This window comes from Terrapene carolina, unplaced genomic scaffold (genome assembly GCF_002925995.2).
Source record: "Terrapene carolina triunguis isolate 2854851 unplaced genomic scaffold, T_m_triunguis-2.0 Scaffold508, whole genome shotgun sequence".
Classification (NCBI taxonomy): Eukaryota; Metazoa; Chordata; order Testudines; family Emydidae; genus Terrapene; species Terrapene triunguis.
The window spans coordinates 1,771,307-1,789,642 of NW_020664859.1; the positions used below are offsets into that span (position 1 = coordinate 1,771,307).

The following is an 18,336-nucleotide window of genomic DNA, read 5'->3' on the forward strand; positions in this document are numbered from 1 at the left end:
CCCAAGCGTTGCACTAGATGTGCATCAAGTGGAGCAGACTGCAGCTGCCACCCTCTTTAGTATCAAAGTGCTGCCTGTAGAGACGCTAGGTCCCATTATACAGTGACTGGCCTGAGCACCCTTCCAGCTGCTGCGAGCTGCAGTCTGTGCAGGCCACAACCAACCAGGGTAGCTGGAGAGCAGCATTGGAGACCTCTGTGGTTGCACTCCAGCCACATGTGCTCCAGGGGGCTAACCTCCTGAATTGGTACTGCGTTTGAATGTTCTCCCCGGCAGCAGCTTGATCTTGGGCCTCCGTGAAGTGGGTACATTGGGCATGCCTGGGGGCTGTGGGGAACCTAAGAGAAGGCCTGAATAACTGGCCAAGGAAAGCTGGCCATGCGGGGAGGGGAGCACCAGGCTGGATTCGTCATGTGAGAGCTAAGCTGCTGCTTCTGAGCCATGCATCAGTGGCTAAAGCTCCAGAGCTATTACTTACCCTGTCCCCTGAGCAAATGGGGAGAGGATCAAGCAGCATGAGGGGGATGGGAGCTGATTGCTCACAGAGGTATGTTTCCAGCAGAGCTTTCCAGGTGGCTTTCTCCAGGGTAGTTGTCTTATGACCTTCAGGGAAGCTGATCAGTTCTGTGCTCCAAACCAGCCCTTTCTTGCTCACAGAATCCATGTGCCTGGATCTGTGTCTCTGTGGAAATGAAAGAAATCAACAGTTACAAACAAACGTGAACACAACAGTTCTGTGTCGAGGGAAATGTCTTCTCCAAATGAGATCAGCACAAGACAGAGGGGTTGTGTGGCTGGTGTCCCATGCCTAGTAGCCTTCCTTTGGGACAGAGAGGAAGTCAGCGGGTATTTCACAGACCTCAGACACCCACCACGTTCATGGAAGCTGCTGCCCACATTTTGTCTGCAGTCTCCTGCTGCACCACCCAGGGTTAGGGGCTCTGTCATTAAATCCTCTGTTGAGACATAATCCCCTCAAGAGTTACGCAAGAGCAGCGATCAGAACCCGCCCCTGTTCCTGTCAGAGGAAATTCCTGCCAGCGATGTGTCTTAGCCCTGTCAAGGCCATGCTTGATGAGAGCGTCTCTCTGCTCCCCAGGCCTCTTCTGGGGGCTTGCCTCCAAATAATGTTGCTGGCACCTTGGTCCCAGCCATCTAAAATTTCCAGATCCAGTGTTCTGTTGGTTTCACCAAACTAACACAGAGCTAAGTGGGATAAACTCTGCAGCTGCACCCCTGTTGTGACCAGCGAGAGGCGCTGTGATTTGTAATGTCCCAGGGGTATTCCAGCTGTTCTGCTGTCATCACTGTCCTTGATGACAATGGTTTACAATGAGGACTGCACCTCTACAGAATCCTCCCCTCCCCCCACAGCCACAAGCTTAGGGCAGCATACAACAGAATGAAGATCAAATCCCAGCCCCGTGACATACAGCTCCATCAAACCAAACAAGCCCCCTGCCATGGGACCTGATTCTATCTGATATTCATGAGATCTCGAGGAGTCCAACCATCTCCAAGGCCATGGAGATGCTGTTGCCTAGGCCTGTCCCCACCCACCTGGGTACCTGGCAGGCTTGCAGAGCTCAGCCTCTGTGGCATTCATAGATTCATAGATTCTAGGACTGGAAGGGACCTCGAGAGGTCATCGAGTCCAGTCCCCTGCCCGCATGGCAGGACCAAATACTGTCTAGACCATCCCTGATAGACATTTATCTAACCTACTCTTAAATATCTCCTGAGATGGAGATTTCAAAACCTCCCTAGGCAATTTATTCCAGTGTTTAACTACCCTGACAGTTAGGAACTTTTTCCTAATGTCCAACCTAGACCTCCCTTGCTGCAGTTTAAGCCCATTGCTTCTTGTTCTATCCTTAGAGGCTTAGGTGAACAAGTTTTCTCCCTTCTCCTTATGACACCCTTTTAGATACCTGAAAACTGCTATCATGTTCCCTCTCAGTCTTCTCTTTTCCAAACTAAACAAACCCAATTCTTTCAGTCTTCCTTCATAGGTCATGTTCTCAAGACCTTTAATCATTCTTGTTGCTCTTCTCTGGACCCTTTCCAATTTCTCCACATCTTTCTTGAAATGTGGTGCCCAAAACTGGACACAATACTCCAGCTGAGGCCTAACCAGAGCAGAGTAGAGTGGAAGAATGACTTCTCGTGTCTTGCTCACAACACACCTGTTAATACATCCCAGAATCATGTTTGCGATGTATTAATGTATTTGCCTTGCTGCAGATAAGGAAGGGGAATACAGATGTACCTGTTGCTATAGATCGAGGCAGAGTCTCCAACTGGAGTGTGCGGGTGGATTATGGATGAAGGGCTGCCTCAGTGAGTCTGGTCACTCTGCACAGCGTGTGGCGGGACTGGGGTAACGGACAAGTGCAGGGCGGTATGTTGAGAACGGGGGAACTGCCATTACTGGGTCTAATGCACACGGCAGCGACCCCTGGCCCCCAGCAGAGATCTCCCCAAAAGTGGGATTGGGCGTCTGCTCAGCTTTGCTGAGGTTCAGTTGGACATGGCTCAAAAACTTTGGTTGAGTATTTGAGCAAAATAAATGCTCTGCCCACTGGAGGTTGTGGGGTGTGGCTGAGGGACAAAGCTCTGCAGCTGCACCCCTGCCATAGCCTCCATGTGGTCTGGAGACAGGGCTGCCTCTGCTTCTGCTGCAGGAGGTGATCACAGAGCAACGCCGAGCCCTGAGCTACATGCTGCAGCAGCTGCTCAAGGAGAAGAAGCAAAGGGAAGAGGAACTGCAACAAATCCTGGTATGTGGTGGGACTTGTTAATGACTCTGCGTAGAGCAGAAGCAGCAGGCAGTGCTATGTGGGGGGTGGCCATGGGGGAGAAAAGGGGACCAAGACGAGGGATGTGATATTCTGTGCTCATAGGGCCCATTAGTGTCAATGGGAGCCTTGCCAGTGACTTTGGAGAGCTTTGAATCAGGCTCTTAATGTCCCTGGACCAGTGTGGACACTGTGTTTGGCAGAGGTCATCATGCGTACTCCCTCCCTGCCAGAGCAATGGTGACCATTGCAGTGGTTGTTTCTAAGGGAGGAGGGAAGCAGGACACCGAGACCCTATGCGATATCCGTGGCCTGCCAACGTGCTTCATCTTCTCGAGCCATAGCCACTGTCAGCCCCTTAGCACAGTTTGGTCCCAGCGTGTGGGACAAGGGTGCCTGGAGGGTGGGGGCGGAAGGGAGATGGAGAATCCTGGGGGTGAGCAAGAGGAGGGATGTGGGGATCAATGCAGAGCCAGCCCCAGGAGGCCGTTAAGGTCCCAGCCCTGGCGCTCCATGGCAATGTGAGCTACCATCGGTGGCTCTGAGCTTGCTCCACGCTGACGGTGCTGTTGGCTTCCCCTTTGGCTCTGCAATTCAAACTCCCTAGAGCCCAGGTTCTAATTCACCTTCTTTTTCTTGTAGCTGGAGATGGAGGCAAAAAGTGAAACGAAGCAGGAGAACTACTGGCTGATCCAGTATCAGCGCCTGCTGAACCAGAAACCTCTCTCACTGAAACTCCAGGTCACTGCGGGGTAGTGCTGGGATTGCGGTAGTGCTGGGGGCCATGGTACTAGGCGCTGCCCCAAATCTAAGCCGGTAACAAGCACTTTCCATTGCCCTGCCCACGTGCTCAGCTGGAGCTAGGGCTGGAGAGCAGTTCCATTAGCAGTGTCACCACAACGGCTGAAATGCTACCAGATCTGCTTTCCTCTGATCCCCTTGTGCGGTGCCTTGCTAGACCTCCCTGCCCTATGCAGGGTTGTGGCTGCTCAGCATCTCCACAGAAATCCCAGTGCGGCTGTCAGGAGGAGATGCTCTTCCCTTGGAGCCTGCAGTGAGCCAAAGCCAGCATGGCATTGGGGGTGCTGGGCTGCCAGAGGTATGGGCCTCAGCCTGAATTTTTAGCTCCTGGTGGTGATTACACTGATAGCTGTTTTAAGAATAGGACTTTTGGTCTTAGCCAAACTTCAGCTCAGGTAGCTGCATTCAGCTTCCCCAAATCCCCCTGCAATTTCAGTTGAATGCAGGAGTCTTTTCACTTTCTGCCCATAACTTTTGCCCTGTGTTGTGCACTGTTACATAGCTGCTGGAGTGGTGGCTCAGGTGGCTGATTTCAGCAATGGCTGAATTGATCCCTGTTGGCTTGCATATCGACTGGAGTTTGTAAAGCACTTTGGGAGGGCAGGTACCTGCCAGAATGGGAACTGTCAAACCCTTGGTTTTACTCTTCCAGAAATGGAACATTTGGGGCATGGCAGGTAAACTAGAAAGGTGCAAACGCTGCTCAGATGCAGCAGTGCTTCCAGGGATCCAGCATCTCTTGGGGAGCAAACGTACCTCTGAGGAAGGCTTCTAACCAGCGATTACCTAGAGCAGGGGGTTGGCCTAGAGAGCCGGTTTGGGAGCAGTGCTTGTTCCTCTTATGTGGCTTTGGAACAGGGTCTCACCCCGACCCGGGGCTGACCTCGCGCGCTTCCTGACCAGGGGCTGACCCTGCACGCTTCCTGGCCGGGGGATGGCTGGGATTTGCCTTGTCTTTTGCAGGAGGAGGGCTTGGAGAGGCAGCTGATAAACCTGCTAATCGAGCTGTCGGCTGAACAGTATGTACCAATCTTTGCCCATCATCGGCTGTCACTGGAAATGCTCAGCACCATGACCCTCAGCGACCTGGCAAAGGTACGATGGCAAACGCCCCTGTAATGTCACTCCCTGCCTCTGCCCTGCACTCTAGGGGCTGATCCTGCCATGGCCCTGGGCCTGGGCAGCCTAGGGAAGCCCTGTTGGGTTTTGTGCTTACTGTTGTGTGTGCAGGGGGGAGAGAAGGGGAGGCTGGATGGAGTGCCTCATGCAGCCCCATGTGCCAGATCCAGTTGGGTGCTCTTCCAAGGGCCTGTCCCGACACAGGGGCCTTACCAAACGGCTGCTGCTGTGCAGAAGCCACCCCCTGCAGCATCTTCTGGGAAGGAATCTGTACAGCTGGCTTGGCACCTTCATCCTCCCTTGAGTGCTCTCCGGGCCTTTTGCTAGCCCATGCCGATAAATGCTTTGGTTCTGGCTCCAGGGCCTAGTAGAGACGCAGGAAGGCATCGCCTGCTTCCCAAGGCATTGCGGCATGAAGCCGACAAGCCTTGCCCAGGCTGTGTATCCTGCTTGGGGAAACATGGCCTCCCTCTCGCTCTGCCTCCCCAGGGGCTCTGTTCTCAGCCCTGGCCTCTCAGAGCTAACTGGCCTCTCCTTGTGCTGCAGATTGGAATCACAGAAACTGGCCTGCAGCGCGCGATCCTCAGGCGAGCCCAGGAGATCCTGGCTGTGGCTAAAACAATCCCAGGTACCACCAACTTATTCCTCTGCCTCATTGCTGGATGTCCGTGTTCTATAAGCGTCCAGCAGCCTCCTAGTCCTCTGGGCTGAAGGTCTGCAGCTCTGTGCAGGCACTGGACAGCCCAAGTGGGGAGTGGGGAATGTGCAGGGCTGAATGGGAGCTGGAGAAGAGGCAGGCCAGGGAGGAGCTGCAGAGCCTGTTGTTGCTGCAGCCTCCCACCGTTCAGATGGAAGGGCTCCGTGATATACTGCTTGGCCTGGGGGCTGGTGTTAAGAGGAGGCTAGTGCTGGCACTCATGCTTTCTCCTGCTGACTGCAGAGCTGCTGAAGAGCACTGAGACCAAGGGCCTTTCTGCCCCAGAGCCGAGCGCCCCCCCTGAAGAAATCCTCCCTTCTGCACCCCAGCTGGAGCTGGACGAGAGGAAGTCTGAGTGCGTGGTCTGCATGGAGCAGGAGGTGAGATCCTGGAGCTGGTGAAGGGACTGATGGCTGGAATGCTGCAGCTGTGCAGCAGTGTACAGCAGGGAGCTCCTGGAGCTGACCTACTGGGTGGGCTCAGCAGCCTAGCCCAGGGCAGGGCCCTCTCATCTCTCCCTTTGTGGAGGCTGGAAGGCACACGACACCCACCTCCCGCCTCAACAGCTGGCTGCTGTAGGGAGCTGCTTCTGATCCTCGGCACTTGCCAAGAGCCCAGTGCGTCCTCTTCACGTCTGCGAGCCCAGCCCTGGGCTGCCAAACAGATGGCCGAGAAGAGCAGCGAGTGGAGATGCTGACCCTGCTCACCTTGGTGTCCTTCCAAGGGGTGCTCACAAGCAGGATGGGGGAGTAGGATGAGTCACCTGGCAGGTGGGGGAGAGATTTGAGTTTTCACCTGGGTTTATCCCTGAAAATGGGGCAGGGCAAGATACAGGGTCAGGCAGGGGTTGCTGACAGCCCTGATCCCCGCAGACTAGCTCTGTCCAACCCCAGCTCTCCAGAGTGGCGGTGCCTGAGCTCTCTGCTTCGCGAGCTCTGCTTTGCTCAGTGTATTCAGGAACATAGGAGAGTGAAAGCTGGGCCCAACACTGGATCTGCTTCAATAGAAACATGCAGTGCTTAGAGAAAGGGACCAGAGATCAGGACACCTGGATTCTAGTCCCAGCTCTGCCATGGACTCACTGAGTGAGCTTGGGCAATTCACAGCCCCACTCTGTACCTCAGTTTCCCCTCTGTAAAAGAGGAGTGACACTGCTCTTCTACCTGGAGGGTGCTGCAAGGCCTAGCTGGTGATTGTGTGCACCAGGCTTTCTACTGTGCGGTGGATGGGCAGGAGCAGTATGACCCCCATCTCCACTCTGCCTCCTTCCTGCAGGCCCAGATGATCTTCCTGAACTGTGGCCATGTGTGCTGCTGCCAAACATGCTGCGAGACCCTGCGCATCTGCCCCCTCTGCCGCAAAGACATCGTGCAGCGCATCCGCATCTTCCACAGCAGCTAGCCAGGGAGCAGCTGCTGGGCTCTTGGGGCTGGAGGTGCCATCAGCTGGGAAGGCCTGCTGCCCGAGGCTCCTCGGAGGCCTGGGTGGGTGTCAGATCTGCTCATCCCCATGCCACAGCGTATCAACCACCCCTCCCAATGTCACGTGTACACTTCGCACTGCTCAGAGCCTGTGACTGTGAGGCTGCTTTGGGGAGGACTGGAATGTGCACTGTCCCCTCATGTCCTGGGGGGGGGTAACTCCGGGGCTGAATGTTCTCATATGCTCCTGTAGGCATGTTTAGCCACACCCCTCTTCCCCCCACAGTAACCCCTGCAATCGCCCCCTGTGCTATGCAGATGGAAGCAGATGCTGCTGAGTGACTCATGGTCTGTCTCAAGTCGGTGGATTTCTGCCTCCCTTGCCTTGCCTGTCTGTGTGCTCCCAAGATGCCTGGGGGGCTGCAAGCCCGTCCCCTCCCTGTCTAATGTATTTATTTGCCTTCAGCAACATGATCACACTACACTGTTTCCTCCAAGCCAGAGGAGACTCGTTCAGTCAGTAGCTTCCTTTTGTGCTCTGAGTAGCTCCCTTTCTGCATGGACCCGGGCACCTGGGAGACCAGAGCTCCTCCATGGGGTGCTGTTGCTGGGAAAGGACAAGCACTTGGCAGCAAGCGTGGGATTCTCTGGGAGCCCTATCAGGCCCTCACACCCCGACTGCTCCAAGCCCTCACACTCCTGCACCGGAGGGATCTGACCCTTAAGCAGCTGACCATGCCGGGAGAACCATGATTGGCACCCCCGATACACACACTTTAACCCAGCTCCCATTGCAGGGGGAGGGCCCGTGGGTCTGCTGGCAAGGAGCTGTCTGTCAGGTTGGATCTGCTAGCTAGACATAGAGGGGGCTGGTTCTGAATGTAAGTGTCTGCTCCAGTCTTGCACCTTGGACTGCAGGCTGATAGCGCAGGTCAGGCATGGACTGGGAGGGACCACTCCCGTCACTGGGTTTGGGGAGGGACAAACCAAGTAGCATCCGTCAGCGATGTGACTGGAGAACTTGCAGCTGACCCTGCAGGATGGGGCCCACAGCTGCTCTGCACAGGTGGTCCCGCTGGAATTGTGGGGCCATTTGTCCAGCCCTGCCAGGTCCTGGCTGAAAATAAATGTGCATCTCTGAGCTAAGGCTCTGATTTCCTCGGGCCGCTGCTGCCGCCCTGAGCCAGCACTGTGGGGGAGAGCAGGGCACTCTTGCCAAAGCTACGGGTGGGAGCTAGCCATGCATGGGGTGATGTTCTTGAGGGAGCTGTTGGCAGCTTTGCATTGGGAGCAGGGCATTTGGTTAATTGCTTCTCCATTTTAATTAATAAGTAACGATTTCAGTAAGTCCCTGCTCTCTAGACCTTGACCTACAAGCTGAACCAGCCTGTCTCGTTCCTCCGGGCGCAGCTGGTTTGTGCTGGTGGCTGTTTACTCACGTTTTCTTAAGTGTGAGGGCAGTTGAAGGGTGACTCAGTGTTGGGTACTGGCCTTTTACCTCCATGGGCCAAGGTTCAAAGCCTGTCCTGGATCCCCAATGGCAATGGGACTGCTGGGATTTCACTGGTTATCCTCATCTGTCTGCATCAGCGAAGCCCAGCTCCTCAGAGCTGGTGGTGTTGGCTCACCTCCCTCCCAGAGACCAGCAGGGGGCACTGCGGGGCGGCGGCAGAGCTGGGGTGTGGGAAGGCCATGGCATAGGACTGGGATAGGAGGCTGTAGGACTACGGTGCAGGTGGAGCTAGACCTGCTGATGCCAGGCCTGGCTCTCCAGAGCAGCACTAGGCAGTTCCGTCACTGATCTCCTCAGCAGCTGAGCTCTGGGAGGAAGGCTCTGGAACGTGGGACCCACTGGCTGCTTCTCTGGCCCCGGCCCCATGACTGGTGATGGCAAAACAGTGGAAGGCTGATGGGCCCAAGGCTGCGAGACGTGCCTTGGGGGAGCTGCATGCTCTCTCTGTGCCATGGTCAGGTGGCATTACGAGCATCCCTGGTCTGGGGGGGGGAGGGGGTCACTTCCCATCTGAGGGACCCAGGAGGGCTGGAAGAAGGGCCATGTCAGTGGGGTCCCAGGGCCTGTTTCTCAGCACAGCAGGGGGCACTACCCACACCAATGACATGGAGGAGCTGCCTAAATGAACTCAGATTGAGATGGGGCAGGGGTCCCACAGAGGTCGCTCACCCCATCCCCAGGGCCTTTTATTCCTGGGTCCTGATCCTGTGGGTGGCTGAGTCCCCTTCGCTCCCAGGGCCTTCTGTGGGGGGGCGGAGTGGGGAGAGGCAGAATTGGGCCTTCCTCCCTGATACAGGGCTCAGTGCTGGAGCAGCAGGTTCATGCTGGAGCTTCCTTTGGCATCTTCCCCGGCTGTCCCGCTCTCTCTAGGCTCCAGGACCCTATGTGGGGGCGGTTCCAGGCTGAGGACTCTGAGGAGGTGCATCTTGGGACATGTCTGATTGGGGATCCAAAGTCAGCATTGGGTCTAGGCAAGAAAAACCCAAAGGCCCCTCTGCCTTTGCCTCAGAGAGCAGGCTGGTCCCTGGCTCAGTCTAGGAAAGCAGCTTTGACCGCTCCCAGAACCCCTCTCACAGAACAGTTGCTGTGCCCCCAGAATGTGGCGGGGGGTCAGAAGGCAGCATGGGCTTATGGCAATGGCAGCAGCATGCACAGCACCTCATCCCCACATCTCATCCAGCCCAACTTGGCACTGACCCTGGCAAGTGAGTTTGGGGTCTGAGTTCCCAATGAGCTGGAGGCTGTGTCCCACAACTCCCCCTGCCCCCAGAGCCATCTCCCCACTGACCCTTGGGGCCGATCTGTAGGCCATGGTGCTATGGGCCTTGCGAGTTCAGTAGCCAGAGCTGCCCAGCCAGCACCTGTTTACTAGCTCCCACCTCACCCACCCACTTTGGAAAGGCTCCCTCCCCTGCTGTGAGCCAGGCCTTTCCACAGCACCCTTCCCAGTGGCACTGAGGTGCCTGAAGCCCTTGGGGAAGGCTAAGAGCATAGTATAGCCATCACACATATGTGTTTCACTACTGAGCCTGTATGTGAATAAATGCCTTCAAAGGATGGGTCCTGGCAAGGCCTGGCTTGAATTTCCTGCCCCTGGCTCCCATGCCCCAGGGACTGCGAGCGCCTCAGAGGGGCAGGGGGAGGAGAGTGCCCCTCTGGCTCTGGCAGGTTCAGAGCTCAGGCAGGTTGTGAACTGGGCTGTGTTGGGGGACAGGGTGGGGGCAGGGAGGGAGGCTCCAGCAAAGACAAGCCCTTACGTGCAGCTGTTTGCTGGAAACGTGGCAGTGTCTGTAGGGAAAGGCCCACGTCCCATCGTTGTGTCTCTGCCCTGGGACTGTCAGGTTAGATCCTCCAGCTGCTGCTCCGGGGGCAAGGCCTGGCATGTGTGAATGCAGCATCACAGGTGTTTCTGTAACACTGCCCAGCCACCTGTGCCAAAGGTAAGGCAGAGGTAATGAATGACCAAGCCAAGAAGCAAGGTCCACAGCCTGCCCATAAACAAGCCTCAAGCCAAAGGTCCTTGGAAAATGCAGAGCTAGGAGAAGGTGTTTCTTGGCCCTCCCCCCATGTGGTAGGTGGGATTGGACTGTGGGAATGAGTCTCGCCTGTCGCTGCTGGGAATTGTTGGCTGCTGGTTGTTCAGACCTATTTGCGTCTTCTTTCTGGCAAAGAAAAGAAAGGAGCATGAAACTGAACGATAACAAACCAATCGCCCTGCTAGGGGCTAGCGCTCCCTCCACAGCCTGTGGCAGCTGCAACAGCTAAGGCTCTGCATCTTGGGCTGAGTCCCCTGCTGTTGCCCAGCCTATGGCAATGCCATTGAGGGGGGGCCTATGCTGGTAACACAGGTCAAGCCTCATGTCCCCACCTGAAGCCTCCCTTGCACCCTGGGTGTTCTGGTCACACCTTGTAAGTTAGAGAGGAAGGTGGGTCCTGCAGACAATGGACGGATCTTCCCTCTCAGCAGCCTCCCTCCTACCCACCTCACCTTTCCTCCCCCACCAGCAGGCTGCCTACTTCTTTGCCAGCTTCCCTCCTTTCCCTGTTGGTTCCATGGTGCCCTGCCATCCCCAGCCCTTGATGGCCAACCTCCTGCTGCCAGCCTTGGACAGATACTGGAGAGAATTTCCCCAAAGACCCTCTCAGAGTGCAGCTACTGTTGGAAGAGCTGATGTAAAAATGGTACCTTTTTATTGCGCAGCTCTGCGACCTGCAGGGAGCGTGCTGATCATCTAGTCAGAGCTCCTGCAGAACCTAACCCAGTGGTTTGTGGATCTAGCTCAATTCCTAAGTGCAGCTTTTGGAAAGCCAGCCAGTCTTGATTTTAGACACCAAGTGATGGGGAAGCAGCCTGGGCTCATTACACTTCCTTTAAATTTTGCATCTTGTTTTCAGTTTGAATTTTGCTGACTTCAAGTTCTGACCATTGCAGCTTATTTTACTTTTGTCAGTCTGCTCAATTAAAGAGCCCTGTAGTATCAGCAAGACCTCGATGTAGGTACCGAGAGACCATGACGAAATTACCTCTGCCCCTTCTGTTGGATAAACTAAATAGATTGAACTCCTTCAGTCTCTCACTGAGCTCTCACGGGGGGTTCCAGGCCCCAGGCAATTCTTGTAGCTCTTTGGTGAACCATTTCCAAATCTTAAATCTTTCTTTAACGTGTGGACAGCAGAACTGGATGCAGTATCCAGTGATAGTCTCACTAGGGCCATGTACAGAGGTAATACCACCTCCCTCCTCCTAACTATTCCCTTCCATAGTGTGTTAGCCAACAGCATCGCACTGGGAGTGCATGTTCAGTTGGTTATCCACCTTGGCCCTTCATCCTTCCCAGATGTACAGATTTTACTGGCTATGCTACATTGTCCCTGCATGTCTCTCCTGTTAGCCGTGCAGAGCTGATGCTGCTAAGGTTGCTGTGGCTGTACTGCACTCGGGGGCAATTCAAGGTGTGACTGCAGCACGGGTAGGTGTACCTGAATCAGTAAGGGTTTGGATTTGTCTGTGCTTCATGCCTGAGATGATGGAGCCTGGCTTGGTTCTTGGATCCTAGGGGTTGGGGCTAGGAAAGAGACTTCTTTACTTTCAAACGAAGCAGATTTACTCTGGAGTCAGTCAATACCAATGCTCTTCCACACGACCCCTCCCTGCAATGCTGTACAGAGTTGCCAGTGCCCCCTATTGTTAAGGTGACCCGATGCTTCCCTTTACAATACCCTGTTTTCAGTGCTTATAACTTTGCCAAACGTTATGCATTTGGGCTGATATTTCCCAGGCCCAGTGTCTGCCTCAGGCTGAATTGTTTTGGGAAGCTTCAGCCAAACCCACTCAGCCACTTCTCAGAATGAGATCAGGTAAAATACGTTCTTGTGCCCATGTCAATCAAAAACTCTGACCCGTTTCACTCTGGAGCGGGAATGTGAAATGTGGCAGGGGGTGGCATTGGGGAGAGAGAGAGAGACACACTCTCTCTCTCTCTCTCTCTGAGTGAAGAGCTATCAGGCTGAGCAGGACTTCTCCCGCAATTGCTGCTCCTAGCTGCTGGGGGGCCAGGCACGAGTACTGAGAGCAAAGACTATCGCTCCTACAGCCTGATTGAAGTGCAGAACGGAGGTTGGAAGGGGAATGATTGGGGGTGCGGGGGATTCAGCCTCCTTGTGCATATGCAGTGTTCTCATGATCACATTCGGTGCAGAAGCTGGGCGTTGTGCCATGCATGAGGCAGGGCTGTAGGAAGAGAAAAGAATCTTGTGGTTATAGCAGCTGAATGCTGCCCTGGAGGACTCAATTCTATCCCTGTCTCTGCCACAGAGTTTGTGAGTGGCGATGGGCATGTCACTTACACCAATCTTTTCACAGTTCATTTTCTGGGTGCCCAGCGCACGCCCCTGGCCCATAGGCGGAGGGAGGGTGACTACAGTTGGGGAAGCTAACACTTAACAGCTACCTGGAGGGTGGGGGTAGGACAGTGAGCTCCCTGGGCCCTGCACTCACTGGGGGCTGTCGGAGAGCAAGCTAGTGCTGGCTCCTATCCCGTGGCCACAGGAGGGCTGCATAGCAAGCCCACCTAGCTATGTCCTGTCCCATGGAGGGGGCTGGCCTGAGCCTGGCTTCCCCCCACCCCCAGCCTTTTGGCTCTTTCTCACCACAGGTTGGGTCAGGGCTTCCCCTCGAGCTGGACATGCATGTGAGGGGCAGTTGGGGAGCTGGGCTGATAGATTGGGGGGGCTGAGCCCCCGCTAGCCATAGCCACCCACCACCTGTACCCTGGGGCTGGATCTGCAAGCGCTGCAGCTGAGGTCAATTGGCAGTCTGCTTCGCACACAGAACGGGCTATAAAAACACGAACTGGCTGGGAAAAGCAGGAACTGTGTCACAAGTTGGGCAACCAAAGCAAGTGTCCACTGTTGACGGTTTTGGCCTTCTGTGATCTGTGCTGTGTTCACCAGCTGGATGCGGATGATGACACTACCACCTACTTGCAGGGGGTGGTGTGAAGCTGAATTCATGAATCGCTATGATGGACTGAGGTGATGTGGTGAAAGCAACATAGCAAAGCACCTGAGGAAGCAACTACTCTTGTGTTCAGTGCAGGGTGCTGTGGTAAATAATGCCCGGGGCTGCCTGCTGACCACAATGGATAAAAGAAATAAGGAGGTGCCTGTGGAGAACAGAGCCTGTGACGACTGAATCCTGGTGCATACACACAAGGGGGTGGGTCAAGGTAGCCCAGGCAACTGATTTCTGATTCTGATGGCTTGATTCTGCACCTTCAGGAAGCTCTTTGGAGGCAGTTGTTGGATGGGGACTGAGTCCCCTGGGAGAGAGCCGCTGTGCCAACCCAGCACCTCTGGGCACTTGGTTGAAATGCCTGATGGGGGAGAGCTGGAGGTTCAGAGCAGCCATAAACTCTGGGGCAAGCTGAGGCCTGGGAGTGCTATGCTGCCCCCCCCCCCCCCACCACCCCGCCTGAGCCCTGCATGTGCTGCAGCACGTAGAGGGTCACTGTTGCAATGCTTTGTCCTGCAACCCCAGGATCCTTGGGGAGGAGAAATTGGATTTCAACATCCTCATGTCAATAGTTGCCTGGTGGGGGCGGGGAGGGGACAAATAGTGGGGCCAGGCCTGAGCCATCTCAGCCAGTCGCTGTATTTGCCTTCTGCAGATAACCAGCTAGGCACTTGGGGGTGAGGAAAGAGGGAGGAGGATTCCACCCCACGCCTGGGCAGTAGAGGGGGTCAAAGCAAAGCCTGGGAGCAGAGCTGAGGTAAGTGCTCTGACTCCAGCCATGGTGGAGGAGAGGGGCCCTTCCTGAGCTCACTGCGGCCCGGGAACCCCTCATTGCAGGTCCCCTCCAGTCTGCACTGCAGCATGCAGCACACATGGGGGTTTACCACTGAACCCCAAGGTGCTATCACCCTCCCGGCGTGGGGGCAGGGCTGGGCTCAATATGGGAGCTGACAAGAGGATGGCAGAAGTGGCCCAGGGCTTTCCCCTTTCCCTGAACGTTCCCTGTTCCAAGGCTGTTGTCACACACACGGTAATCAGTGACTCCCGCGATTGGTGAGCGGCTCATCCCAATGCAATACTGTGTTTCCTTGCCCTTTGCGCCAAGTGCCAGATGGGTGGGCTGGCAGCTTGGGGGAGCGCAGTTGGAGAGCCCCAGCAAGTGGAAGCAGTTTCCTCAGAGTCTCGCCTGCTGCTGGCTGGCTGGGTTGACTCGGTTCAGCAGCTATGCTGGTGCTGGGATGGCTGCTGGAAAGGTAGGGGCAAAAGCATGTCCCTGGCTGCTGCGTGTGCTCCCACCCACAGCAGTGGGGACCTGGGCTGCTGGATCAAAGACCCACCGGTTTTGCTGCTGGGCCAGGTCTTCTGAGCTGCCTCACCCCCCTCCCAGCTCTGCTCCTACCGGCCAGTACGTCAAGTAGGGTCTGACAGACAGGGCTTTGCAAGATCCGGCTGAGCCTGGGGGAGCGGGACAGGGCAGGGAGCGGAACTGAAACGGCTGCTGGGGATTGGGGGGAGGGGTGACGTACTAATCTGTAGTGAGCTCAAGGCTGTGGCATTAGGCCAAGTCCCATACTGCACCAAACAGCCCTGCACAGCAAGGGGGGAAAGGAAGCAGACTAGTGGGAAATGTGGCAGGGAATCCCCACTGGCAGGTGCCTCCCAGTGTGGGGGTGAGGAGGGATAGTTCAGTGGTTTAAGCATTGGCCTGCTAAACCTAGCATTGTGAGTTCAATTCCTGATGGGGCCATTTACAGATCTGGGGCAAAAAATTGAGGTCCCTTCTAACCCTGATATTCTATGACTTCTCTGCCCTGAGTTGATTGACTACCTGTTTGCTCCATCCCTCACAGCCATATCACCTCAGCATCATTCCCCTTACCCTTTTCTGCCGCCCCAACCACTCACCCTTTTCCCCTCAGGGCTCCTCTCCCTTCCCTTTAGCTTATTCCCTTCAAATCGCACTCCCCCCCAAAAAAACCATGGCACTGCCATGCAATTTGCCACTGTTCCTGCTGGGGTGCTCTCTGCTCTCCCTGCCCCGCCCAGGGTCTGTCTGGGCTGCTTCGAGTGTCAGCGCTTTGGGGCAGGGACGTTTTGTCCTGTACTTGCATGGCGCCTAGCACCCTGGCTGATGGCAGAGACTCACAGGAGTGATGGTAAGACATACAATAAATAATAACAATAAGCCACACCAGCCAGGCATCGTCTGTTCCAGGCTAACTGCGGGGAATACCAGCAATGCGGAGGGCTGTGAGAACAAACATGAACACGAACACACACACACACACACATATGTCTGACAATGGGGGGGTACCCCATCCAGCTCAGCCTCCCCCTCCACACTTTGCTGGTGGTGTTTGTTTGGCCAGCACTTTCCTCTCAAGCTCTGCTCCCACCCCCGAGGAGTCACAGCTGCCAGGGTGCAGATTGGTGTGGATACACCATGGCCCCTGCTAAGGAGGGGCGATGAAGCTGAACATATCAGTGACTGCTGTTAACACAGCCTGGCTAAGCCAGTGACCAGCCAGTCCCATTTCCAGTCTTTGGCCCTGTGCAAACAGCGCCCTGTGGTGCGCGACTCCCCAGCCCTGGCCTGTTATTCCGGCTTGGACTATGCTTAGAAATGACGTCGGTCAGAACAGTCAGAAATGTTATGCTCTGAGTCCTGAGATTAGACTGAGCTAGCCTGGGGTGAATGAAAGAATTCTTCCACCTTAAACCTAGCTACCACCTTGGAGGAAGTGGGTCTACCACTGCACTGGAAAATCCCCTTCCCTCAACATAGGAAGTGTCTACACTTGAGTGGCACAGCTACAGCACAGCAGCCTCAGGCCTAGTCTACACTAGAAAATTAAGTTGGCCTAAACATGTCGCTCAGGGGTGTGAAAAATCCAGACCCCTGAGTAGAGTAGTTAAGCCAACCTAACCCATGGTGTAGACAGTGCTAGGTCAACAGAAGAATTCTCCCGTTGCCCTAGCAACCGCCTCTCAGGGAGGTGGATTGCCTATGCTGATGGGAGAAGCCCTCTGGTCAGCGAAGGTGACGTCTACACTGAAAGGCTCCTGCTGGGCTCAGAAAGCACCTTGGCTTCTCCAGGCAGGTCTCTCCATTGCAGGGCACTGCTGGCTCCCTAGGGCTGTTGCCAGCACGGGTGGGTCACAGCGAGGAGCTGAGGCAGCCACGCCGTTCTTGCTTCCGCTGCCTGTGTTCACGGGCGGCTCCAGGCACCAGCGCACCAAGCGCGTGCCTGGGGTGGCAATCCGCGGGGGGTGGGGGGGGCGGCCTGCCGGTCGCAGTGGGGGCGGCAATCAGAGAGCCTTCATTGGCATGCCTGCGGGAGGTCCGCCGGTCCCACGGTTTCGGCGGCAATTCGGCGGTGGGTACGCCGAAGCCACGGGACCAGCAGACCTCCCGCAGGCATGCCGCCGAATCCACATTACCAGCCGGACCTCCCGCAGGCACGCCGCCAAAGGCTGCCTGACTGCCATGCTTAGAGCGGCAAAATACATAGAGCTGCCCCTGCCTGTGTTGGCTTTGGCTCGCCTCGGGGACTTTGCGCTCTCTGCAGCGGCAAAGCCACAGGCCAAGGGCTGGCTCAGGGCAGGATCCGAGGACCCAGACAGACAGCCAGCAGGGCAGCCAGGACTCTCTTACTGGCTGATTTCATCCCTGGGGGAAACTTTCCTCAGCACCCAGCTCCTCTGGTGCGGGAGCCAAGGCCAGTCCAGCTCCTGCAGCCCTGGGGATGGGCCCTCAGTAACGGCCTGAGCCAGCGAGCTCAGCTAGAACCCTGCTGCTTGCCCAGGACAGGTCCCAAGGCAGCAGGTCCCACCCCAGCCCAGGCCTCATGGCGCTGGCTCTGGCTGATGTCCTGCTGGACGTGTGTCCCAGGGAGTGTGGGATTTGCTACGAGGCCTACAAAGTGGCTTCCAAGTGGCGGGTGCCCAAGCTGCTGCTGTGCCACCACTCGCTGTGCTTCTCCTGCCTCAGGAAGCTGGTCTGCCAGGCCCAGGCCATCTCCTTTGTGGTCTGCCCCTTCTGCAGGATGGTGACCCTGGTGCCCGAGCAGGGGCTGCAGGCCCTGCAGAACGACGAGGACATTCTGCGGGAGGCATCGGCCCTGTGCAGCCTGCGCAGGAGGAGGAAGAGGCGGCCCCCAGCACCTTGGAGTACTCCACAAGCGATTCCTCTCTCTCCCTGGACATGGAGTTTAACTACGTGACCCATTCATCTATCTTCACTATAAGCAGCGTGGTCTCCCCGTACGGCTTGGCGGTGCCGGGCAGCTCCAGGGCCTGGAGCGGGCTCCACATGCAGGAGGTGCAGAACGCCTTCTTGGTGGGGCTCCCAGGCCGAGCGGCGTCTGCGGATGCTCAACCACCCATCTCCTCGGTGGAGAATCTGCGCCTGTGCTTCGCCATGGGCATCCTCATCCTCATCATCTCTGTCTTCTTCCTGCTGGTGTTCCTGAAGTAGGCCGGGACCTGGGGGTGCAGCAGGAGGGGCTGCTGGAACCGGCCCAGGACAGAACTGACCCAGTAGCCACGGCGCCAGGGAGCCAGGCTGCTGATGGAGCAATGGGAAGAGGCCTTTTCAGATGGATCAGCTGAGCTCTGACCTGGGACCCCTGCAGGAGCCCAAATGCGGCGGCCTCCACCCAGAGCCTCGCTAAGCCACATGCGTGGTGTCCTCAGTGCTGGGGACGCAGGGTGGGCTGAGCGTGGGTGACAGGGGGAATCCCCTACAGCCACCTAGTGGCAACATGAGAGTTGGGGTGAACACTGGGCCCCACGCATGGGGTGGTACTTAGCGTCTCTGGGCAGGAGGCAGCGCGCTGCATGACTGAATTGGCTGCAGATTTGTCTATGGCTGAGTGACTCAATGTGGTGTGGGCACTAGAATAGTTGGTGGTGCGGGTGGCATGGGGGTTTATCCAGAGCTCTCTGCTGGGTGCGGGTGTTGTGAATGCGCA

The 18,336-nt window shown here is 56.3% G+C and overlaps 2 protein-coding genes across 6 annotated transcripts in view; both read left to right on the plus strand.

The window, feature by feature from the left end:
* The window catches only part of LRSAM1 (leucine rich repeat and sterile alpha motif containing 1), a 50,332-nt gene extending 41,513 nt beyond the window's left edge, over nucleotides 1-8,819 (plus strand). For all 5 annotated transcript variants that reach the window (XM_026658709.2, XM_026658712.2, XM_029913174.1 and 2 more), the window contains 6 exons: nucleotides 2,685-2,780; nucleotides 3,441-3,539; nucleotides 4,563-4,694; nucleotides 5,265-5,346; nucleotides 5,659-5,795; nucleotides 6,691-8,819. In XM_026658709.2, coding sequence (XP_026514494.1) covers nucleotides 2,685-2,780; nucleotides 3,441-3,539; nucleotides 4,563-4,694; nucleotides 5,265-5,346; nucleotides 5,659-5,795; nucleotides 6,691-6,816 — 672 coding nt within the window. In that variant the 3' untranslated portion in view covers nucleotides 6,817-8,819. The remainder of the gene's footprint in view (nucleotides 1-2,684; nucleotides 2,781-3,440; nucleotides 3,540-4,562; nucleotides 4,695-5,264; nucleotides 5,347-5,658; nucleotides 5,796-6,690) is intronic.
* Nucleotides 8,820-17,211: 8,392 nt separating this feature from the next.
* On the plus strand, nucleotides 17,212-17,840 carry LOC115271338 (E3 ubiquitin-protein ligase RNF186-like). Its single transcript, XM_029913176.1, has 2 exons — nucleotides 17,212-17,412; nucleotides 17,502-17,840. Exons 1-2 carry the CDS (start codon nucleotides 17,212-17,214, stop codon nucleotides 17,838-17,840), a joined length of 540 nt encoding a protein of 179 aa, XP_029769036.1.
* The last annotated feature ends 496 nt before the right edge of the window (nucleotides 17,841-18,336 follow it).